Genomic DNA, 25,724 nt, shown 5'->3' with positions numbered 1-25,724 from the left:
TTCCCGGGAATTTAAAAAGTTCCCAACAGTCTTAATAAAGGTTAACCAAAGTGTGTTTGAAAGAGTTCGGATGTATTGTGCAAAAGCTGCACTAATGGGGGAACAATTCTGAAAGCGATGTCCTTAACGGGCAACCGGGTATCAAGACACAAACTTTAGTCTTTTTGCTACTGATTCAACATGACAAACCCATCTGATCACAGCGCACTGTTGCTAATCACCTGGTACGCAAGGCGGATATTTTCTGCAAGACGTAGACTCTTGGTTTAAGAGAGTAAAAGGCTCGAGAAGGTTTGTCTTGCTCCCATGATACAGGTCCCTGCAAGTTCCGAGTGACAAACATTCTGCCATTGAGACATTGCAACGCTGTCTCTTCACCCGTCTTTCCAGACACGTGTGAAGGTACGCAGCTGGGATTAAGGGAAGAACAGAACAGAACGGAAGTTACAAAATTAAGAAAGTCAGGTAGTGCTAAATAGTTTAAATTGAACATTGAACAATTAAAGTGACAACAGTACATCCTGCAACTCCTGTGCCCGAAGCAGAAACATTTGCACAGCAAGAGTCCTCATACACCTCGTCAATTTAATGAGTCATTTTCCATCGTTCAGTTTCAATAATTAAATCCAAAATGCACAGCCATTTTAACCTTCTACTGCAGCTTTCAAAACACACATTTTCTAATAGCTATACAAATACATTGTACGTCTCTAAGGTACATTATAAAGTAGAACTGAAGAAACCTATTTAAGCACAAAAGAAGTTCTCCATTCTAAGTATTTTCAGAACAAAACTTTGTAAACTTTAGCCATATGCTTTTATTTTGGTGCAAAAAAAGAAAAAAGAAATCCCATCAGTCTTTAAAGGATTCATGGAAAATAAGAATGTATTCTGGAAGATTTTTTTTTAAAGCTTCTCATTGATGTTAAAACTAGAGATGATAATATCCTGTAAATTTTATTGAGTCAATTTACAAAGCAATTATTGCTAATAATGCAGAACATGCTCAATTGCAATTTACAGCCAAGTGCCACGAGAATGCAGCTACGTTCAGGAATTCAGGTGCTTTTAAATAATTTGACAAAAACCATAAAAATTTTACTGCTTCGATTAAGTATAAATCTAGCATAGCTTCTATTGCTCGTTAGAAATGAAAATGTTGAACAGTATTCTGAATACCCTAATTTAATATTTACCATCACCCTCAAAACTGAAGTGACACTTGAGAGAGAAAGATTTTTTTTGCCGATGAATTAATTCTGCAAAACTGCATCAACTGTTAAAGCCCATACATTTTCTTTTTAAAAAAAAATACAGGCTCCTTTTTTGGAAAAATATTGCAAAATTATAAATTACGCGAGAGAGAGACAGACAGACAGACACACAAAATTAACATCTTCCAGAAGCAACTGATCAAGCAGCAAATCTAGTCATTACACGAGATTATTCGAAGCAGGGGTGGGTGGAACTCGAAGCATCGTTTACTGTGGAAACCAATTATAAATAAGACGGTAACTCAAACCTATAAATTATTGTTTCTGCCCTGGCGTTACAGAGGTTCACCCGGAACAATCACCTTTCGGCTGCTGAGGGCCGAATGCCCCGTTTGAGAAACGTCGGTGGGCCTCGCGAACAACATTGTCGTGCTTCCCTTCCAGAAACAAAACATTTACAGATTATTGGAGGAAATGGGTGGGCCAGGTGAGGTGGAGCGAGGGTGGAGGGCCGGATGGGCCCCCCCACCCCGAGGGCCGCTCTTCGGGCCATCCCGACCTGGAACATCTACTGAGAAGCTTGTAATTAAATTTGTAGGAATGTGCACAAGGTCTGCATCTCTCGTGTTGGTCACTGGTTCGACACAATTTTTAGCTCCGAACAAAAAAAAAAAGGAACATTTTATAAATGTCATTTACGGTTCGTGACTTTTTTTTTTTTACCCGGGATTTCTTTTTGCCGTTACTCCGGAAAGGTTTCCGATATATTTTGAACACTAACAAGTACGTTAAAACTTTATTTATGTTTTTTGTTGGGTTATGGCTTTTCTAAAAATCACTTAGAAGTATTAAAATCTGAAGACGCTGCTGTAAAATGTGGCCTTTTTTTGTTTGAAACTGCACTACTTCCAAATTCAGCATAATTAACAAACCTCAAGGGGTTGGGGGAGGGGAGGGGGGGGGGGGTTGTCACATTTGCCACCATCTGTAAAATATGGGTGACCGGCACGATAAAATTGAAACCTTCTGCAAATTCTTATTCGCTTATGAACTTACTTCAGTTCGTTCCGCTGATCCATACATCTGTGAAAGAAAACCATAGGCTGTCGTTGGTCACTTTTTGTGTGTGTGTGTGCGCGCGTGTGTGTATATATATATATATGCAACTGTTGTAATATTTTAATTACATCACTGCAGGACGTACAGTCTGGAAACACTCATCCCCTTCTGAAACCTTTCCCCCACAAAAAAGGAGAACCGTTTGCTCGCAAAACTGCAACGGTTTGGTCTCTTCCGCAGTTCTATTCCTGTGCTATGCTCCGTAACACGTATTTCACCGTGTAGGCAAAGGCTGCGAAACCAACAATGACGAACAAGTTTGCTAAAGCTCCCCCGAGGAGTCCATGGTTACGGTTGGCCTGCTGCAAGCCTTGGTGGTTGGCAGCCTGCAGGACTGCGTGCCCGTTAAGAAGCGGCATTCCATTCTGGTGCACTTCACCGTCAGGGATGACGTCCGGCAGAGGCAGAGCTTGTGTCCTGGTACTTAGTTCTTCTTGCGCTCGCTGCTTTTCTTTTATTTCCTACATAGAGAGAGAAAAATAAATAATTCAATTAAAACATTTTGCCCCTCCTGACTGTATCTTACGCCCACAAAAAATATACAGTCAATTCACTTTACACTATATCCTGTGAAGCGCTTTGAGACGTTTTGAAGACGCGATAAGGCCCTATATCAAACACAAGGATTATTATTATTATTATTACTTCAGTTGCACCACACCTGAACCTCTCAAATCCAATGTAATAATTTCCACACAGGAAAGTACAAGTAAACTTGATGCGCTTTCTTGGAATCATTAATACTATAAGAGAGGTAAAGAGCGAGTCACTCTGACAGCAGATGAAATACCCAGCCTGTAGCTGGGTCTGGCCTGGCAATTAAATATTTCTGGCTGTAAATCTTTCAAGTGGGCAGAGGGCAGTAGGATTAATTACACAAAATCATAGCGCCAGACTGTAAGAATGTCAGTAAAGCGCCTCATAGAACATACTGTAAACTGTAGTTAAATTGATAGTGAAGAGTCACTGCGGGGAGGGAAAAAAAAAGCTTTTTGCAATGTGCTCAAAACAGTTTTCTCAGTCAATATGTTGCTACTCCAACACTCTAATATATATCAGCAGAACAGTTTCTGAATAAAAAGTGTGACTGTTTGTCACTGGTCTGCGACCATCTCATTCCTGAGATTTGTAAACGTTTGTTATTCTATCCTCAAAATTATTATTTCTTGATTTACAATTTAATCTGATAATCCAGAACCTGTGTGAACACTTACCTCCACCAAATCTGGGAAGAGCTCACAGAACACTTTATCCTTTAGATTGAAAGCACTGCTCTGAGCAGCAAGTTGTCTTTTCTGTCAACAGGTTAAAAACAATTAAATTGTTAGATACACTATTTGTGATTCCCTCAAAGATCATAAAAACTTCAGTTTAAATACAAGTGATTTGAGAATTTAGGTTAATTAAAAGTAACTTTAAGCAATCTGGCAAAGGAAAATCTACACTTAATCCTTCAAAGAATGCAGTGACATGGTTTCTCTAGACCAGACATATTTTCTTCTACAATACACTATAGAGCTAATTTATTTGTATGCATTGCATCCATTAGCTTTCAATATAAACCTTTGTCATTGATTATTTTAGTAATCCTTAATAATAATCCTTTCATTTGATATAGCACCTCATCATATCGTTGAGATGTGAATATGTTTCTCAGGAACTAAAATAAAACTTTAGGGGTTTAAAGACAATCAACTCTTACATTCAGGAATAAAAATTAATCCATAGAATGAATTTATTCAGATACCCAGTCTTGGTAAAACAGACAAGAATTTTTTTTTTAGCATTTAATATAAATGCCCTATAATTTCACCAAAAGAAATTTCAGTTTAACATATAGGATGGCCAGTGCGATGTGGGACAGAGGAGGGGAAAGGCATTTCTAAACCCTTCTAAGTGACGAACTGATAATCTCAACCTTAGCGAGACGGAACCAAGTGGCAACTAACACTTGCACCCCACCTAGTGTGTGAAATATGAGTAACATCAGGGGAGAAGCAGGTTGTGCTTGGCTGTGAAAGTTTGTGACCCAGGTAGAAAGAAAGAAAGGGGGGTGGGGGGGAGAGAGTCAGAGAGAAATGAGCATGTAATCAAAAGGGGATGGTGGGGGGGGGGGAAACCAATGGGACATCTAGCAGTGAGGAAACAATGTGTATTTAGTAACATACTTCTGGTCAGGAGAAAAACAAGCACCAAAAGAAGAGTGTGTACACCCGATGAATTAAAACCCAAGAAATGGAAAAGGCTGACTGCATTAAGGTAGGTTGAGAGGGAGTTTTGCACTTGGAAGTTGAACTACGTTAAAAGGATGTAGAGGCCAATACTCAAAACATGTAATCTGACATCAGTCTCTGCCTACCAATTATATCAAAATAGTACAGAAAAAACAGGATGTAGGACGAAGGCAAAGATTAAAGCATAATGCAGCACCAAAGAGTTTGATGACTCAAGTTGTCAAACCAAAATAATGTAGGTTATTTCATTTAACAGCCTTAATGCTGAACAATCTATTGCAGGCTGTGTCTAAAATTGGCCACAGTGTAAGTTAGAACAAGCTATTAACTTTTCCCAGTGGATCAAAAAAAAAGTTTTGGCCACAAAATACAGTCTACACTTTACAGTCCTGTGAAGCGCTCTGAGACTCAACGATAAGGTGCTATATCAAATGTAAGGATTATTATTATTATTATCACAAGCAACAAAATGATGCATTTTAAGACAACACTTTAAACAATCAAGATTTTGTACCCAAACGTTTATATCGTAATAGCGTCTTTCACATCAGTCAACTTAATCTGGCAAGCATCATCTCAAAAGTGGGAATGCTCTTTAAACACTTAATAAAAGGATTCTTCCTTTCCTGCCAGGAAGCAACGATTGGATTGNAAAAAATCCTGGGAAACGAATCCTAGATAGTCTTCAAGTGGTCTATTTAAAGGTAATCTTAACTAACACAATTTTGCGCCAATGAAAAGACGCTTGTTACACTTTCAGAACAGTGACCTACTTACAGAAGTAGATGCAGCAATGTGGTACTAAGATATATGGACAACGAATTAGGGTTATTCTACCTATATTTACTGTATATTGCAGCCTGGTTTCACGTTCTCTCGATGTGAAAGGCACTCTACGAATGTAATTTGTTGTTGTTGCTTAAATTTTACAAACGGGGGTTGAATGAATAAGGAAGAATCAATTGTCAGAGGAACAAAACAAATCAAGTATCTTAGCAGGACCCTTTAACAAAACGGTACAAAGAAAATTTGTGTTTTTGAACAACAATTTGCATTTACATAGCACAATTGAAAAGGAAGGGGTTCAGGCGTGACCTGAAGATGGGGAAGGAGGGGGCAAGAACGACAGAGCCTACAAACAATCCCTCTTGATTTCTTCATCTTCCAAAAGCCCCTGAAAGGACGATTGGTCAATTAGCTTTAGCAGTAAAGATGACTCCATTTCCCACAAGAGGAGCCATGATTGACAATGAGAAGATATTTTGATTAGATAAGGCACATCTAATTTGCTTACATGATAAAGAACCTAGAATGTTCTGTACAGTATTGAATGAAAATAACTTACTGTATAATCTGAAGTTTCAATGCTGCCCAGTGTGGGACCTTTCTCTACCATGAAGCTAAGGAGACCTGTGAGGATTGTAGAGACAGACCAAGCCGGGTTCCAGGTATCTGGATGGAAATCAGTGATTGAAAGACATAACCTGCAAAGAAAACATATCTCATAAACTGATGCCATTCCCCTCCAATGAACTTTATTAAATCCATCATCTACCCCACATTAATTCCTTGCTAAAGAATAGCCGTGTATTATTTTAACACAAGGTATAAATAGATGTCTGAAGGCTAGAGCATCTTTACATTTTGCCTTACAACGTGTCCGAAATGGTCTAACTGGACTAAACTAATTTAAGTTTTGAGGCAAAAATGATATAGCTACAGAAAGGGTGGTTTTCCTTACCTGGTGTTACATTTAAATCTTCCATTTGGTGTAATCATATAAATACTAGGAGGTTTGAAGGGAAATTCTCTAGGGAAAACTAGTTTTCCATGATAAAGGCCACCTAGATTGGAAAGGAAATAATGTTAGCGGCTACTTTACTTAAATGTAAGTAATGAAACCTTTTTAATTCAATGTTTTGAACTGCCCAACAACTCAGACTTGATAGCCAAACTTTTACCTCGCTTTCTACTGGAGGATTTTTTTTTAATACAATATTTTTACCTGCTGAACAATTCTGAAATGTTTAACCGAACGTAAACCCCAAATTCAAATATATTATTATAACTCTCAAGTAGAATCAGAAATTACAGCACAAAGAGGGGGCATTTTGCCACCTGGGCCAGGCTGGCTTTCCAGTGGAGCCATCTAATCTTGTCCCTCTTATAAAGATCACTTGAGTTACCATCAAAACATTACAAATATATACCAGTAATTTAATGATTAAAGTTTTATTTCTTACTGCTCGGAACAGATGAAAGTCATGAGCTATTTTGAAAATCAACTCTCATCATCACCCCAGCAATTTACAAAAGAAAGTTTCTAATGAAGGCTTTTCAGTCCACTCAACCTCATTCTTCTTGTCTTCTAATTAAACCGACAAGTGATTTGTTCTATTTGGATTGATGTTCACAATGACCTGGAAGTCAGCCATTGTTTAGCAAGTGGGAGGCCAGCTGGCGTTTTCAAAGCGAACAAACCTTCCTTCTGCGGTTTGGATTTTTGTAGAGCAAGTAAGTGTCAGGGTTCATACCCCAACTCTGTTAGAAAGGGGTCCTGTCTTATTCAAAATCAGAATATACTGGCACAGTAATGCTCACCCTCGTAAGGAGTTTTCTCAGGGCCTCGAACAATGTAATGCCTGACGATAAAGAAACATTAAGAAGTGTTACAACTTTTAACCTGCATGCCACCCTCCACACGAGGCAACAGATAACGTGAGGACAGAAATGGAAATTTAAATAAAAACAGCAAATCTACTTATACAGGAAAGCTCAATGTATTTACAATGATAGCGACAGAGATATAATTTTGACACTCACACTTCGCACGAATAAATAAGACTTTTATAATTTTAAATCATATTTACTTCCTATATAGGTGTACAATCTTGGCTATGGCATGGTTTCTCTACTAGGTTTACTAAAATGGACCGTTGCAAACGTACTCATCAAAGTACGAATTTAAACCAGACTAATTAGGAATAAAATACTTTTCATGCCTCAGCTACTCATCAAAGTGGGAATGGTATTAATGCAATTTTTTCAAGGATACTTGCCATTCAAGAATATTCGATGGGATGGGTTCAGCACAGATGTAAGGCACTGGGTCTTTCTTTATTCGGAGATAGTCCTGCTTCAGTCTTTGCGTTGCTGTTGTTGGAGCCCGCTTGTTACTGCTGCCGCTCATCTAGAATAAAAAGCAATGTCATAGCAGTTTAAGGAGTCCTGTAGCTCAGTAGTTAGAGCACTCACTTTGCAAGCGAGAGACCTGGGTTCAATTCCTGGCAGGGTGAAACCTTGGGCAAGTTTCCTTACTCCACACGCCTGATAATAATCCCTCAAAAAAAGAAAAACAATAACATGGTCACTCATCCACGACTGTTTGTGAGACGCTGCTGTGCGCAATTGGCTGACGCGTTTCACCCACAAATATACAGTCAATTCACTTTACAGTATATTCTGTGAAGCGCTTCGAGACGTCTCGAAGACGTGAAAAGCGCTATATCAAACGCAAGGATTATTATTATTATTAAGGAGAAATACTTCTAAAAAGAAGCAGCTTGCAAGGGTATGGGAAGAAACAGGTTCAAATAGTACAGTCCTAACTAATGAACAGAACTCTAGAAATGCTATAAATACTGTTGATAAATTAGCAGAAAGTATTAAACAAAATTGACAGTCTTTCTACGACTTTGCGTTGTTTACAGTCACTATATTTAAGTATTATTGGCTGATGTAACTTTGCCCTGTCAGAGAAATACAATGTGTCCAGCCGTTAATATACTTCCCATACTTTAGATTAGATGCAGCTGGCTTTCCACTTGGTCTTCCCACTAGGTTATGGAAGAGGTGTGGTTGTGCTGCAATCCGCATCTTCAGAAGAGTAATGAAACAAAGAATAGGAATAGGACATTCGTACTGAACGTCAAAACATCTCAATCCACAAAGAGTGATTATCTGCTGTGACTGTATATGTAGATAAATACAATGACCAATTTGTGCACAGCAAAGTCCCATAAATAGCCACGATGCAGTGAATGACCAATGTATCTGGATGACCGGTGGCCAAGTCCCTGAGAGAAACTCCCTCGTCTTTTCAAACAGTCACAGGAGCTTTAACGTCCTTTTTTGAACAGAACACTTCATCCGAAGGACGACACTTCCGATGATCCCACTATAGTCGGGCTGGACAGAAGATGCCATCCATTTATTCTCTGCCATCTCAAACATTCCATCAAGGTGCTCTATCCTACCAAAGCTAAGATATGACCTACCTTTCACAAAACCATCTGGACTCTCACTGATCACCTTACATAAGATTGTGCAGTACTCTGCTGCTCAGTCTTATAATTCTACATTCCTCCAGCTGCTCCAAGTATCCTCACTGTATGTATTTGATCAAATGTCTGCCATCTTCTCTTGCCTTTAATCCATCGCTCACCCTTTATTCACAATATTCTTAGCATCTCCTGGTTTCATCCTGGAAATACTAACTCTTAATTTTGCCTTTTGAGTCTATATAATTTGCAACTCACCAATTACCTTTTGGCGAACAGTTTCCACTATTTTTCCAGTCCATTGACCAATTAAATGCTTCCAACAAATTGTGTTCCTCGAAGTTGTTCCAAACCTTAGTTTATGACTGGATGATCTACGCCAACACTCAATACATTGCCCAGGATTTGGGAGATGATCACGTGAACAAGCTTTTCGGGGGGTGGGGTTTTTACTACCCTGCAATGAATTACTATTAAAGACATCAACTCTTTGTCAAAAGGAAAATAAATAAAAATAATTTGGGTCACTCAACCCACGGCGGTTTGTGGGGGCGCTGCCGTGCACAATTGGCTGCCGTGTTTCGCCCACAAAATATACAGTCGATTCTCTTTACAGTGTGTTCTGTGAAGCGCTTTGGAGACGTCTCGAAGACGCGATAAGGCGCCGTATCAAATGCCAGGATTATTATGACTACCATTTAAGCACGCCGAGACATTACCCCGCGTGCAAAGCGCTATACAAGTGCAATTTGTTATGTCGTTGAGACGTATTTTACGGGAAAAACACGACAGCCGATTGCGCTTAGCAGTGCCCGCAAACACTCGTGAATGGAGTGACCAAATTATTATTATTAATATGGGGTGGGGGGGTGGGGGAGGCGTTGCGGAGGAGATTATTACCTCCTGTAAAGTGATCCGCCAATCGCCAATCAATTTAACAACCGGGTTCCTACTTACTACAGGTAAACAGAGGCGTGTGCGGGGAGTCAGGAAACTTGCCTGAGGAAGGAAGGTTTCAGACACAGAGAGACAGACAGACACAGAGAGACAGACAGACAGACACAGAGAGACAGACAGACAGACAGAGACAGACAGACACAGAGAGACAGACAGACACAGAGAGACAGACAGACACAGAGAGACAGACAGACACAGAGAGACAGACAGACACAGAGAGACAGACAGACAGACAGAGAGACAGACAGAGAGAGACAGACGGAGATAGATAGACAGACACATAGAGAGAGACACAGACAGACAGACACAGAGACACACAGAGAGACAGACAGAGATAGATAGACAGACAGATAGAGAGAGACACACACACACAGACAGACAGAGACAGACACACACACACACACACACAGACAGACAGACACACACAGCGAGAGAGAGACACACACACACAGACAGGGACAAACATACATACAGACAGACAGAGAGGGGGAGACAGACACACAGAGAGAGACAGATAGAGTCAGACAGACAGGTCTGACCCACCCACCCACCGGCCGCCCCTCTCCCTGTCCCTCTCCCCCGGTGTTATTCGGGCCGCAGCCAGTGACCGAGGCCTCGGGTCGGGTCGGGCCGCGCCGCGCGGGAGCGGAGACTCACCTCGACGCCAGCGGTGAGGGCGGGCCCGGGCGGGCGGGCGCTGCTCTGCAGCTGCTCCGGTGCTGTAAATCCCCCCCCACCACGACCCCCGAGTCTCCCTCCCCACCCCCAGAGCCACAGCCCCCTCCCCCCCCAACCCCCCGCCGCGCGGCTCTCTCCCTCTCCCTCTCGCTCCGCTGCTGAAGAAAATGGGAGCGGGCGGGAGGGCGGCGCTAATATGGCGGCGGCAGCGGCGGCGGCGGCACCAGTTCTCGGTGCGTCGCGTAAATAGGTCCGTCCGTCCCCCAACTCCCGTCCCTCCCGTTCCCCCCCCCCTCCACCCCGGGGCTACAGCGCTGCGCGCAACACTCAAATGTGTCCGCCCACCCCCCCCACCCCCCACTGCTGTCAACGCTGTGTGGTACCAGGCTGGAGGGGGGGGGGGAGTGGGATGGATCAGTGGGGTAGTGGGATGAGGAAGGGGGAGTGGGATGGAGAGGGGGAGTGGGATGGAGGGGGGGAGTGGGATGATGGGGGGGGAGTGGGATGGAGGGGGGAGTGGGATGGAGGGGGGAGTGGGATGAGGGGGGGAGTGGGATGGAGGGGGAGTGGGATGATGGGGGGGAGTGGGATGGAGGGGGGGAGTGGGATGAGGGGGGGGAGTGGGATGATGGGGGGGAGTGGGATGGAGGGGAGTGGGATGATGGGGGGAGTGGGATGGAGGGGGAGTGGGATGGAGGGGGGGAGTGGGATGATGGGGGGGGAGTGGGATGATGGGGGGGAGTGGGATGGAGGGGGGAGTGGGATGATGGGGGGAGTGGGATGAAGGGGGGAGTGGGATGAAGGGGGGGAGTGGGATGGAGGGGGGGGAGTGGGATGATGGGGGGGAGTGGGATGGAGGGGGGAGTGGGATGATGGGGGGGGAGTGGGATGGAGGGGGAGTGGGATGATGGGGGGAGTGGGATGGAGGGGGGGGAGTGGGATGATGGGGGGGGAGTGGGTTGGAGGGGGAGTGGGATGATGGGGGGGAATGGGATGGAGGGGGGGAGTGGGATGAGGGGGGAGTGGGATGGAGGGGGGAAGTGGGGGAGTGGGATGAGGGGAGGGGAGTGGGTTGGAGGGGGAGTAGGAAGGAGTGGTATGGAGGGGAGGGAGGGGGTTGAGAGAGTAAGGGGGGGAGGGGTAGAGCGAGGGAGTGGAGGGGGAGAGGGGGCAGTGGTGGGTGGGGGGAGGGAGGGGGTTCTGCCGGCCAATTGTAAATCAACTCACTTGTAAATAAATTATTATTATTATTATTATTATTAATGGCTAAATGTCTTCTCTCCTCAGCTCAGTATAAAGTCCTTACTTTGGGTGGGTGTCAGCCCCCCTGGCTCGGTCGGTGAGAATAATAATAATAATAAAATAATAATAATTATTATTATTCAAAGGCCTTTCACAGAATGCACCGGAAAGTGAATTAACGTGGGCGGTAGCACTCCCGCCGCTCGCGTCTCATGAACGTTGTGGGTTTAAGCCCCACGCCCCGACTTGAAACTCGCGTAGTCTAAAGCCAGCGGGCACCGGCCTGCGTGGTCGGCCGACAAGCTCAATTTTCTTGATCGAACCGGTCTTGATTTGATGTCGTCAAGAAATATTCAAGCCATTCAAGTCCTATTGCCTGACGCGTGGCAGATGAATTTCAATCTGGAGGCCTCAGTTCGAATACCGCGCCCAGCGATGGGCACCGCACTGTAGGAAGGATGTTAAGGCATTGGAAAGGGCGCAGAGGAGATTTACGAGGATGGTACCAGGAATGAGGGATCGTGATGATGAGGAAAGGCGAGCGAGGCCGGGATTATTCTCATCGGAGCAGAGGAGGTTACGAGGAGACCTAATAGAGAGAGGACTTCAAAATCATGAGGGGATTTGATGGGTTGGAAAGGGAAAAAACGTTTCCACTGGTGGGTGTGTCGGTGACTCGAGGTCACAGATTCAAAATAGTCTCTAAAAGAAGCCGAGGGGAGGGGAGAAGAAATGTTTTCACGCAGCGAGTTGTTGGAATCTGGAACGCTTTGCCTGGAAGGGCGGTGGAGGCCGATTCGATAGCTACTTTTAAAAACCCGGTGGACGGGTATTTGAGGAGGACGGGTTTGCAGGATTATGGGGAAAGGGCCGGGGAGTACATTGCTCTATTCAAAGAGCCGGCACAGACTCGATGGGCCGAATGGCCTCGTTTTGTGCTATGCAATGCTATGATTCTATCTCTGCAGATTGCTACCAGTTCACATTGGTGCAGTAACAGGGTCTGCTAGCAGATGGTGCAGTCGGACTGTAACAACTCCAGTCTCAAAGATGTACTGCTTTGTTGCCTGCTGGTAGAGAAATGACATCTCTAAGCCAGCAACAACAAAAATTACATTTGTATAGCGCCTTTCACGTCGGGAGGACGTCCAAGAAGGTTATGGGTTCGAGATACACGTCGGGACTTTGAACTTAAGTCTGGGCTGACGTTCCAAAGCACCGCTGGAGGGTGTTGCATTGTCGGAGATGCTGTCCTTCAGATGAGATGTCAAACTGAGTTGCTGTCTGCCTGTTTGGGTGGAGCGTTGAAGATCCAATGGCACCAATTGAAAAGAGAAGGGAATTTCTCCTGGCGTCCTTGTAGACAATCCCCTAAATAAAAATCAATGTGTCACTTCACGGTGGTTTGTGGGACATCTCTGCGCGTAAATTGGCTGCTGCATTTTCTGACGTATGCGCAATCACTACACTACACTACACTCGATGTAAGAGTCTGTGAAGTGTTTTGAGATGTTTTTGATGTGGTAAGGCGTTATATCAAATGCACAAACGATTATTATTGTTTAGGTTTGGCTTGGTGAATTAAGATGTATAAGCATCCAAGAAAACAGTGAAAGAAAGCATCCAAACGACAACAACAAAATTACATTTGTGAAGCGCCTATCACATCACATCACATCGGGAGGACGTCCCAAGGCGCTGAACAGTCAGGGATCAGGACCCGAGCGTGGGGGGGGGGTCAAGAAGAAACTCAAGTCAATCAATGTTTTAAAGATCATTTTGGAGAGGGGGTGTGGGGGGGATTTCCTGTTTAGCAGTTTTATTAGTTTTCCTTGGGGATTTACGTCTTCTCTCCTCCTGCTCCCCCCATTTTTCAACCCTTATTTTTTAACCAAACGCTCTTTGCTTTTCTTTGGGCACAAAAGTACATTTGCTTGCTCTGGGACCCTTTGTGAAGGGCGCTATATAAATGCAAGTTGTTGTTGTTGCCACTCACTACACTTCACAGTATTTACTTTGTATTTACTCTGTACTAAATGTAAGGATTACTATTATTATTAGGATTTCATTCTTATATCTAATGTGTAGTGATATATCCCTTATTCCCGAACCAACTACATACCAGAAGCGTAATATCCCATCCATTAATGGTCAGCATTATATGTTCCCCACCCACTCTCTCGATTCTGTCTCTGGGACAATGCATTCCACATTTTCCTCGTGGAGAGAACGTTTTCTGAATCTGATACGCAGGAAAGTAACCTTTTAGAATCTGATATTAACATCAGACAACGGAGGAGGAGAAGGGTTAGTCCCCACCTTCCTGGTGAAAAGGCAGTTTCCTTAAAAATTACCATCTTGAGCTTCTACCGAAGAGAAAGCAGTGGGAGGTCCTATTGTTCTGGGATATTGCGTGTCAGCCTGGCTCAGTGGGTAGCACTCTCACTTCTGAGTTAAAAGGTTGTGGCTTCAAGTCCCACGCACATTTTCACACTCCAAGTTGACACCAGTGCAGTTTCTGGGGAGTGCTACTCGCCTTCTCTGGTGAAACATTTAAACAGGTCCCTGTTCAATCTCCAATACTGGGATACCAGCAAAATAAAGTCTAGTTCTGGGAACACAAAGTTATCATGAGTGTGGCTGTCGGAGGTGGACGGGCACCCGGGTGATGGAGGTTTCGTACTGCGTAGGGATTTGTAACCCTACGCAGCATGAGACATAGACTGCTTGATTTGCAATGTGTTTTTCTGGTCGACTTAGTATCTTGACACATCCATCACAATGCTAGGAGTCCTGTAGCTCAGTGGTTATAGCACTCGCTTTGCAAGCGAGAGACCTGAGTTCAATTCCAGGCAGAGGGCGAAACCTTGGGCAAGTTTCCTTACTCCACACAGAGCCTAATAATAATCCCTCCAAAACCAAAAACAATAATAAATTGGTCATTTTCAATCTACGACTGTTTGTGGGACATTGCTGTGCACAATTGGCTGCCGCGTTCGCCCACAAATATACAGTCAATTCACTTTACAGTGTGTTCTGTGAAGCGCTTTGGGACGTCCTCCCAACGTGAAAAGCGCTATATCAAATGCAAGGATTATTATTATTATAATGCGTATAAGAGTATCCAACCCAAACTGAGAATTCTATGCATCCCACCTACAGATGGAAATCCCAGACATAGATTGTTGGAATGGAATCTCTCTCTCTCTCTCTCCCTGAAGGGACACATGCTGCTTTCCTAATTCCGGAAAGTATTAGGCGCAGGTTGGCAAGAGCCAAGGGTTGGGGACCCCGGAGTTTGCGTTGGGGTAAGTGCTGGAGTCTAACCAGCTTTAAAGCCACATAATTTACAATGGAGAGCACTGTCTGGCAAGCTAGAGGTTTCATTTCCATGGAACTGTTGGAGAAGAGTGTTTGAGGTTAGTGCCTCTATATTAAATGCAAGGATTATTATTATTATTTTGATGGTATTTTATTGTATTGAAGATCATACCGTATACATATTTACATAATCATCAGTTGGCGCTTAATCATTACATTAAGAAAAATCTGTCAAACAGTAAAAAAAATGGAATCAAGTGAGTCGCATTGCTTTCTAAAAGATGCAATAAATGCTTAGCACTTAACTGGAACATAAGAACAGTATTACTGAAGTGTAGTGTAAAAATACATCAGATTTGCTTTTTCAAGATTTTATTTCTGTTTCCAAATTCTTCTGCATTTGGATTCAAAGCTCCACTGGTGAGCGGACAAATCGCATTGACAAAAATCGAGTCTCAATCATTGCCACATACTTTCCGTGTTCCAACTTCCCATAGATCTCTGGTTTCACATTTATGGATGGAAGCGATTGATTTAATGGGATGTACTTAGTATGCTTCTCATCCGCTTTGAGATGTCTCAACGATGTGATGAGGCGCTATGTCAAATGCAAGGATTATTATATCATCTCTATGAAGTGGCCCTTTAGTCTTCCTCTTTGTCGCATCAATTTGCACTTATAGGAACATAGAGCAGGAAACATCCAGCGAGCCAGTTCCACCAGTTTATTAGATTTGTGAATTGCAAAGCCCTGTCTATCCCCGTACCCCTTAAACCCCCCACCACCCAATGTCTGTCCACCTCCGACAGTCCCACTCATTGGTTTTCTCCAGAAAAGAAAAGTACTCCAGTGACAATTATCATCACACACTGCAAATTTCCTCAACCTGTACTTTTACACATGTAAAAAATGTTAGTAAACAATGGTTTATATGGAATCACGTAGACAGAATAGGACCATTTGGTCCCACATAATCCGTGCCGGGATACCCTCCTTAGCACTCTTTAAGAGCAATCCTGAAGTAAAGAAAGTCAAAATACAGTAACATTTGAGTTGAAACAGCATCAGGATTCACGAATAGTGACTCGGAGTCAACTAATGGGAAATCTACGACACTTATTGAAGCTTTCGAAGCTTCACATTGACTCAGGTTATCGCAAGGATCATGAATTATGAATGCATGCTGCTTTTAGCCCCATCCTCACCCTTGCTACCACCCCGCCACTTCCCCCACCCCCACCCCCCAACCCCCAACACCCACTCCCCCCTTCACACACACGTTCAACATTGTAAATTGATTACTATATTTCTCAGGTTTGGATCAGTCTGCCTTGCAGCTGAAGGTTGCCTAACAGTCGTTACAGAAAGGGTACTAATGGTAAAGCTTACACCTGAATCTTCTATTGAGGCGATGCCGCCTAGTTTCCCCAGTCTCCGTAACGCCGCGATGGATGCCACACCTTCGTTACGCTTTACGAAATGGACACAATATGTTCGGATTGTTCCTGCACTGGGATCGGCATATCTCTTCCGCACCTGGTTCCAAAACACTGGTGGAAAACTGCAAAAGGGAAGAGGTTGGGTGGGAGGGGGGGTGGGGGGAAAAAACAAACAGCGGGTTGAAAATACTTCAAGGAAATTAACACCTGAAGATATATTGCAGTAGTTGAGGCAGTATTGGATAGGCTGATCTACCTTCCGTGTAAAAGAATACTTCCTGGTGTCTGTCGTCGCTGCGTCACTGAACTCCATGGGCGCGCAACTCGTTTGGAATCGCGCTGCTGTGCTTTCTTGTTTCGAGGTGCGACGGTTGGGATTTCAACAATAACAACTTGCATTACGTAGCGCTATTATTCAAAAACTATTATTCAAGTTACTTCTAATTACCCTGAAACTCGGGGACATTCTTCCTCAATCCCTCCACCTCTACCCCCTCCTTCCCCATCTTCAGATCTCCCCTGAATACGTTCCTCTTCGACCGTGCCTGCGGTTGCCTCCCCCCCCACCCCGCCCCCCCGGCTCAGAGTCGTGCTCCACCACTGCCAAGGGCTCTGGGACACGGTGTAAATGCAAGTTGTTGTGGTTATTGTTGTGTGTAGGAGAAAATGGAATAGAAGAAGACATTGAAAGGATTCAAGTGTTGCTCACCTTGGTTTTTAATTTTGAAGCATATTACTCTTTTCCCAATCAAGACAATCACAAAGAGTACAGATACTAGGAGGATAACCATTAAAAGTGTGGTTTCTCTTGACGGTGCTAAAGAAAAACAAACACAGAAATTGTACAGATGCGATCAAAATAATGGATGCGGTAAATCATGTGATAGTAATATAAATAATAATATATGATAATAATTCCTTGCATTTGACATAGCACCTTATCACATCATTGAGGCATCTCAAAGGGCTTCACAGAATATACTGTAAAGTGAATTGACTGTATTTTGTGGGCGAAACAAGCAGTGCGCGGAGCAGTGTCCCACGAACAGCTTGGATTGAGTGACCAAATTATTACTTGTTTTTGTTTTGGAGGGATTATTACTCCCAGAAAGTGATCCACCAATCGACTAACAACTGGGTTCCTACTGCCTGCAAGTAAGCAGGAACCAGGTTCTCATACCACAGTTGAGGCATTGAGTACATTTTTGGGGTACCCCCTGAAAGATAAGGTAGGAAATGGAAAAGGTGCGACCTAGAAGAATTGAAAACGACAGCAAGTCGCGCTTACTTATGGGCTGAAATTTCACCCAATCTATGTACCGGTTAGTCTCAAGTGGGTGGTGTGAAAATGCAAACCTATATGAAAGTATGAGCCCTAAGTTCCACTCCGTCTTAGCCTTGAAAGAGTCTGTCACCTTAAAATTGGAAATTGCACCCATTTATGGAAAATTCGTAAAATCTGCCTTAGGCCGTTTTCTTTTTCTGCACGAAAGAAACCAGCTTCTGGATCGAATAACTCTCTGCAACTCAGCAAGGCCTTACATTTTGAGGCAAAAATGGTCTTTCTTGCAGGCTAAAAATAGATGGAAGATAGTGTTCACTGTGCCTTTTCCAAATAAGTTAACGTTGTCTCATCAACCACATGAGACTGACTAACATCAACCTCCCATATCATTGTTTCCTTCCTTTTTTTTAAAAAAAAGGTCTTTAGATCACGCTTGAAGTCTTTACACTTCGATCAAGCCGACTGACCTTTCTCCCCCAGCTCAGTGTGAAAGTCCGCCATTGTCTGGCGCTCTGAGACAAATCTGAATAAATCCAAGTTGTCATTGTTGTCAACAACAACAACAACAACAAAATGACATTTATAGTCGTCATCTTAAGCCAGGAATTTACATTGTATCAGCTGCAGAGTCGTAATAGGGAGCGTCAACATACAATACATTACATGGTGCAATAATAATAATAACGATCCTTGCATTTGATATAGCGCTTTTCACGACGGGAGGACATCCCAAAGCACTTCACAGAATATGCTGTAAAGTGAATTGACTGTATATTTGTGGGCGAACGCGGCAGCCAATTGCGCACAGCAATGTCCCACAAACAGTCGTAGATTGAAAATGACCAATTTATTATTGTTTTGGGTTTTTTGGAGGGATTATTATTAGGCTCTGTGTGGAGTAAGGAAACTTGCCCAAGGTTTCGCCCTCTGCCTGGAATTGAACTCAGGTCTCTCGCTTGTAAAGCGAGTGCTCTAACCACTGAGCTACAGGACTCCACAATACATGATTGACTGAGTGATGTCAGTCTGGCACTTACTTGTTTTGCCCACTGCTGTTGAAGAGGTAGTTCGCCTACGCAAGGTATTAATTACTGTTGCAATGGAGGTAGCTGGAGTGGAGGTAGAGGCAGAGATATTGCTTGCTATCCCACGGGAAAGGGGTGACCTCACAGTAGGGATGGTTGAACCACACTCTGCATCTTCCATCGTGGATCCATTCTTAAGTAAATATTGCCCTTTTGCCGCACAACTACACAACGACAACAATAAAAATATACTCGTCAGCACCATAGGACTTTATAGCTACGACCAAACAGTGTTGAATAATAAGCTTATTTCTAGCTTGAAAGAGAATAAGTAAATACTTCCTGTCTCGGACATTATTGTTTTGGGTCTATTTTCTATATCCTCTCTATCATCCTGTATCCTATGATAAGGGTCTTTCTGAGAAGTCCCCTTTCAAGGCCAAAGAGCCCTCATTTAACTTCAAACACGGCCCCAAACAGTGAAATGTACAGGATAAACCCAGAATAGAATGGGTCTGAATCACTTTTGGTGAATTTCACGCAGTAATAATAATGATTGCATTAGATGTAACGGCTTATCGCATGCTTGAACGACTCAAAACTCTTCAAGGGAATTACTGTAAAGTGAATGACTGGGTATTTGTAGGCGAATGTGGCAGTCAGTTTGACACACAGCCATGTCACACAATCAGTCATGAAGTGAATGACTAATATTATTTGGGTAGATTGTCGGGCAGGGGACCGGGTGAGAGAAATTCCCTTCTCTTTTCGAATAGCTCCTTGGGACCTCGGTTTTTAAGGTCTCATCCGACGACAGAACCTCTCACAGTGCAGTGCTCTCCCAGCACTGCAGAGGAGTAATCCTATCATCTCAACGTCCCACACGTGGGACTTCAACCCCCAGACCTTCTAACTCAGAGGCAAGAGAGCTTTATCAACTGAAGGTACAATCAGATGATAGGAAAAGAACAAATACAGCTGCAAAGTTGCACTAAAAGTCCCACTTACTCTGTCCAAGGCTTGCATTGTGTGTTTAGTTGATCTGAAAAATATCCTTCTTGACATGGTGTACACATTTTAGAGTCTCCTGCGAATGGAAGATAAAGGTGGTAATTGACTGAGTCTTCTTCAATGTAACTTGAGTTTTGCTTCCACACCACATCAATGATCTGCGCAGACTCTGATCAAAGCATCACTACAACTGCACACACTGCTTGAAGTCTGCAGACTGTTTTTCCCTTCTCATAGAAACATTGGAACACGAGGAGGCCTTTCAGCTCCTTTGCTTACCAATTTATTTATTTATTTATTTATTTATTCATTTATTAGAAAGGTTTATTACCCCAAGAAAGCGATCCGCCAATCGTCTACCCATCGGATTCCTACTTACTGCTGGGTAAACAGAGGCGAGTGCTCTAACTAATAGGCTACAAGACCGTACTAAATGCAAAAGTACAACGGTTGTCTATCTTTGTTCAGAATAAACAGTTAGTACAGTATACCTTTTAGTTCATTGCCTCTTTCACATATCCGTTTACAAGTTGAGCTGAAGGAATCGTCAAAGCCACTCAAAAAGCCTGGTAGGCATTCACACTCTGCGTCTGAGTCTGAGTTACACTTCTTTTTATATCTGACCCCGTTTTCTGTGTGGGGGAAACACAAGGTATTTTTAGACCAAAAAAAAACTTAACCAGGATAGAAAAACATTTTAAAAACAAAAAACACTCAGTCATGTATCATAATCCTCGCTAGCAATTTCCATGTGTAGGTGGGGTGCATGGAATTTTGGACACTCTTAAGCATGGCAATGGGTGATGTGGGTTTCCACATGCGTCAGACCTGGCTGGCCAAAACAAGAATCTGCTGGCAAGTGTAGTGACTGCAGTTCTCGGCAGACATGGTAATTTGCACACACACCCGCAAGTTGCCTATAATAGCAGCTTTGCCTTCAGGAGCTATGTGACTGTGTTGTTTCTGGAGTTGATGATATTTGGGAGTGGGGTTCAGACACATGTCTGACACAGGCACAAACCCATCACCGTGCTTTAAGAGTCTTCAAACCCGACAGAGTGTTCCAATCGTGCCATCTACATGTGGAATTTCCAATGTTTGGAATGGATCACTCACTCTCCTGTTTACCAAATTAGATACAGATTGGCAACAGCCAAGGCTTGAGGAACTCCAGAGGGTGAGTTTGGGTAACTGTTGGTGTTTAACAGGCTCAAACCATATTGCTTGCCATTTTAAGCACTGCCTGGTTGTACATCTAAGACAACAACAACAAAATTACATTTGTACGGCACCTTTCATGTCGGGAGGACATCCCAAGGCTCTGGACTGTCAGAGTTTCGGACCCGAGCTGGGGGTCAGGACCAGAGAGGGTGGAGGGCGGCGGGCGGGGCGAAGAAGGGTGATCAAAGGCACGGTCAAAGAGGAGAGTCTTGAAATGGGTCTTGAAGGAGGCAAGGGAGGAAGCGAGGCAGAGGGACTGCGGGATGGAGTTCCAGAGGGTGGGACTACCCTACCCTAAAGTTAGGTCTGTGGCTTGCAGGATTAACAGGAACCGGATAGCTCCAAGGACTGGTCTATTCGTTCAAGTCCTGTGGGTGTGCCAGGATGGGCTGGTCTGTCATCAGATGATAACAACAACTTGTACTTATACAGAGCCCTTCACTTAGAATAACATCTCAGAGCGCTTGAAGCACTTTTTGCCTGTAAACTTGTTCAGGTGTAATCAAAATGACCCACCTTCCAAACAAGATTTGCAGTTGAGGCATTGAGAGTAAGTGTTCCACTCGGCAGAATACTTTCCATGGCCGCAGTCCTTGCAGTTGGCCTTGGCCTTGTCGTCAATGCATCGGCTCTCCAAAATTGTTCCTGTTTAATCCACAAAATGAAATCAACAACAACAACGACTTGCATTTACACCGAGCCCCTCACGCAGGATAGCGTCCCAGAGCGCTTGACGGTGACGGAGCACGACACCGAACCGAGGAAAGGTCTGGAAATGAAAGAAGTGAAGGAGGGAGAAAGGAGGGATAGAGGAAGAGTTTCCAGAGTTCTGATAACACTGCCGGTCAGCATCTGTTGGCCTCTTCAATGAGATATCGGTTGGTGAGATACCTCTTGAGAATTTTTTTTTTTTGTTGGTCACCAAAGTGTCTGATACACGTGGATGTTTATCACCACGCTTTTTGGGGTTTTCAAACCCAAGCTACGGAGCGTTTCACTTATGCTGAGTCTCTGTTTTGTAAGGTCATGACTATTCTCAGTCTCGAGGGAAGGTGGGGGAGTGGGGGTGGGGGGTGGGGGGGGAAGGAAAATGATTTATGGGAACAATCTGCTAACAGAGATCAAAGCAGGAAGTGAGACAGGCTTGACCTTTGTCATAAGGCGTAGATTTTAAAACTCTTAAGCTTTACAGTTTTGCCCACAAAATACAGTCAATTCACTTTACGGTGTATCCCGCGAAAAGCTTTGAGGCGTCTTGAAGACGTGATTAAGGCGCTGTATCAAATGCAAGGATTATTATTATTATTATTATTATTATTATTGTGAAGTGTAGCAAGGCAAACCCGGTAGCCAATTTGCACGTGGTAAGATCTCACAGCTGTGTAGTCAAATGTTTCACCCACAAAATGCACAGTCAATCCACATTACAGTATTTATTGGGTGAAACGCTTTGAGATGTCTCAACAGTGTGATAAGGCGCTATATCAAATGCAAGGGTTATTATTATTAATAAATGTGTGTGTGCGCCGTGAACACTTCTCTTGCAAATAAATAAAACCATCCATAAATAACAGAGACTAAGGGCTACAATATAGTAAAGTTAGTAACTTTAATAGGGAATCAGAAAAAAAACAAATCTGCATTGGTGTATATTTCAAAGGCTAAATATAACTGAGACCCACTTGAGAGAGGTATGAATGCATAATTACATAACACAATAAAATCAGCTACCTCAAGGAAATAAATCTATTTACATTTACTGTTTATCAGAAGGATTTCACTTGGTTAACAAAAATATGCGGGCAAATTATCTTAACAGGGCATTTACTGGCTTCACCAATCCATTGGTAAATTGCAATATTTTCCAACATTGCAACTTAGTTTGATCTGAACTGGTTTAACTTAAGTGACTGAAATCAAAACAAGTACATCTATACAATGTTAACATCCAGCAAAATGCTGTCTATAAACCGATCACTGGTTCCACTCCTTAGATTTCAGTAAAAATTAAAACCAGTTTTTTTTTAATATATAATCTAAATATATTGAAATGAACTTGGAATATTTACCTGGGGGACACATTGAACAACAGAACGAACTCCCTTTCACTTCCCAAGGATATTGGTGTTCTTGACAACCTGAAGCTTCGCAGACAAGCAAGGAAACAGCTATCAACACGCAAAAATTTTCTAACACAAGAGCCATCGCAGATGCCCGTGTAAAAAAAACCACACACACTCACTCACTCACTCACTCATTCATAATGTGAAGTGCTTCTTCCAATTTAGAGAATCTTCAAATCTAGGGGTTGTGACTTATATCAAGAAATTTCCGCTGACGTTTGGCATTTGATCTTACTTCCTCGACAGCCGCTACTTAGCATGTACTTTTCCATGTCCGTCCCCTCAGTTGCTCCGCCTTGCCCTGCTTCTTCTCCTCTTTTGGATCACGACTCAAGACTTTCCTATTCAACCATGCTCACAATCACCTCCTCGTCCCCCACCACCCCACCCCACCAACCCCTGAGTCAGGGTCCGCCGCTGTTAGGTGCTCTGAGATGCTACCCCATATGAAGGGCGCTGCGTAAATGCAAATTGCTGTCCTTTGCCGTTGTACTGTGTTTGTATTTTACCCGCGTGTTTGAAACGGATGCGCTGCTCGATACGTGAATTGATTCCACGCGGAGAACAGGAGCGTTTGTAAAACTGATCAGTTTATTTCCATACGACTGGAGAAATCGCTTCAGCACTGCTCATAACGCTCATGCAGTTTAAACAAAATACTGTACACATTTTAAGAGGTATGTTACTCGAAATTTTATACAACTCCTGTAGTTTACGGTAAAGGTGCCTCGATCCCGAATTCCAAGGTTGAAGGAATTGTACATTGCTTGGATGGGAAGCTTTAATACATTCAAAGATAAGTGGGGGGGGGCGGAGGGTCATTGCGTAGATATGTTTCCTTCTAATGTTAGTATTGGCTTGAAAAAGATACCATTTGAGTGGGTTACAACGTTTTCAAGGTATTAGGTAAAACCGGCTTGACATTGTTATAAACAGACGCCATGATTCTGTCAAGGCAGAAAACTAGGAAACTATGAAGACCCAATACTGAACTCAACTGGTTACACTGTGGAGCAGATTAGAGAGTTAAGCATGACTCAGTCTCTAAACGTGTAGCTGATTTCCTACCAAAACGATTTCGGGTGAATGCAAAATAGTGAGACTTCGAAGAATACGAAGTTTGACTAACGCTGAATCCATTGCTCGCTCTTCACTCCCCCCCTACTTCACCATCTTGAGTCCATCTGGGCTTTGAAGCGGTTTTCCCCGGTGGCCATGAACTCTCTTCACAATCACTTTACCTCGTTCCCTCTTTCCCATCCTTCCAAAAATCTCCAAAAGGTTCTCTTGTCTCTCTTAACCTCAGAACGTTGAGTCTTGAGTCACTCTCTTGCTTTTTGTAAGCCAGTTTATACTTACTTCCACCACACTCTTTCTCTCTCTTTCTTTTTCCTTGAACATCTGTTCTTTCCAGTCCCCACTAGAGTTTAATCCCCTGAAGCAAATGATATCATCCATAAAGGGGGGGTTTCAGGATAAGTAGTAATTAAATGTTTGTTAGTCAGTAGTGCTATAGCGAAAGGAGCTCATAGCAAATAACTTTCTTCTAAAAACTTTAATATAAACCAGAGAACCCAATTCTACTTTATAATAATAATAATCCTGGGATTTGATGCAGCGCCTCATCACGTCTTCGAGACGTCTCAAAGCACTTCACAGGATATACTATAAAGTGGATTGACTGTATATCTTGTGTGCACGGCAGCATCCCCACAAACAGTCGTGGAATGAGTGACCAAATTAATTATTATTTATATTTTTTGAAGGGATTATTACCCCCGGGAAAAGCGATCCGCCAATCAACTACTTACTGCTAGGTAAACAGAGGCGTGTGGATTAAGGTAAACTTGCTCAATGTTTTGCCATGCCCGGGAATCAAACCCAGGTCCACTCGCTTGCAAGACGACTGCTCTAACCACTGAGCTACAGGACGCCGCAAGCGAAAGCAAATTACTTTGCGGAACTGCAGATTTTGCCACTGCAGCAAAGAGTCAGTCCACTGTGAGTGAGCAACCATAGTGCTAGGATTGTCAACTGAACCCACTACTCCGTACCCAGTCCGGAACACTTTTATATAATAAGCCCCATCACTGCACTAAATTTCACCAGCTGTGGTCAGCTGATTGATGCACTTTGGTTGAAACCCACTGTGGTCTAGTCTCAGAGGGATATTTCCCATCGGCTTCTAGAAATTATTCACAACGCGACTCTTACAGGGTCATCCAATGGAGGTGAGTCATATTTCTGATGGAAGGTTAATCTTTTCCCAGAGAAACAGTGGAAGGGCAGTTACAGTACATTGAGCAAACACTCTTTGTGGGTTTCCCCAACGATTTTAAGGCATTTCAAATGAAGCGTCTCTTGACAAACAACAAAGTGAGGGTGGGGGGTAGGTCTAATTTGCGGGATTTCTTAGCAAATTTCGAAATAAGGGACGGACAGTTGTCGAATTTCAAAAGCACTAGTTGCCCTGAGGAATGCATTAGAAATTAGATAACTAAACCCTGCACATTGATGATCAAGAAATAATAATAATTATCCTTTAATTTGATGAAAGCGCCTTATCACGTCCTC

General features: G+C 43.2%; 2 protein-coding genes across 3 annotated transcripts; both read right to left on the bottom strand.

The window, feature by feature from the left end:
* Positions 1-466: 466 nt before the first annotated feature.
* Positions 467-10,573, bottom strand: ube2j2 (ubiquitin-conjugating enzyme E2, J2 (UBC6 homolog, yeast)). Of its 2 annotated transcripts, XM_042343734.1 has the most exons (7): positions 10,462-10,573; positions 7,627-7,757; positions 7,169-7,209; positions 6,309-6,411; positions 5,913-6,051; positions 3,548-3,628; positions 467-2,794 (listed from the first exon to the last, which is right to left on the bottom strand). In XM_042343734.1, the coding sequence occupies exons 2-7, from the start codon at positions 7,755-7,757 to the stop codon at positions 2,516-2,518; spliced, it is 774 nt and encodes a 257-aa protein (XP_042199668.1). In that variant the 5' UTR covers positions 10,462-10,573; the 3' UTR covers positions 467-2,515. The 2 variants fall into 2 exon arrangements, with proteins under 2 accessions (XP_042199668.1, XP_042199669.1); XM_042343735.1 differs by lacking the exon at positions 6,309-6,411 and having other exon boundaries at positions 5,913-6,019.
* Positions 10,574-16,314: 5,741 nt separating this feature from the next.
* LOC103187430 (tumor necrosis factor receptor superfamily member 9) lies at positions 16,315-24,780 on the bottom strand. Its single transcript, XM_007906925.2, has 7 exons — positions 23,097-24,780; positions 21,544-21,672; positions 20,298-20,438; positions 19,804-19,882; positions 18,808-19,019; positions 17,195-17,302; positions 16,315-16,607 (listed from the first exon to the last, which is right to left on the bottom strand). The coding sequence occupies exons 1-7, from the start codon at positions 23,230-23,232 to the stop codon at positions 16,519-16,521; spliced, it is 894 nt and encodes a 297-aa protein (XP_007905116.1). The 5' UTR covers positions 23,233-24,780; the 3' UTR covers positions 16,315-16,518.
* Positions 24,781-25,724: the final 944 nt, after the last annotated feature.

Source organism: Callorhinchus milii, unplaced genomic scaffold, assembly GCF_018977255.1.
Source record: "Callorhinchus milii isolate IMCB2004 unplaced genomic scaffold, IMCB_Cmil_1.0 Scaffold24, whole genome shotgun sequence".
Classification (NCBI taxonomy): Eukaryota; Metazoa; Chordata; class Chondrichthyes; order Chimaeriformes; family Callorhinchidae; genus Callorhinchus; species Callorhinchus milii.
This window is presented reverse-complemented; position numbering and strand designations above follow the sequence as displayed.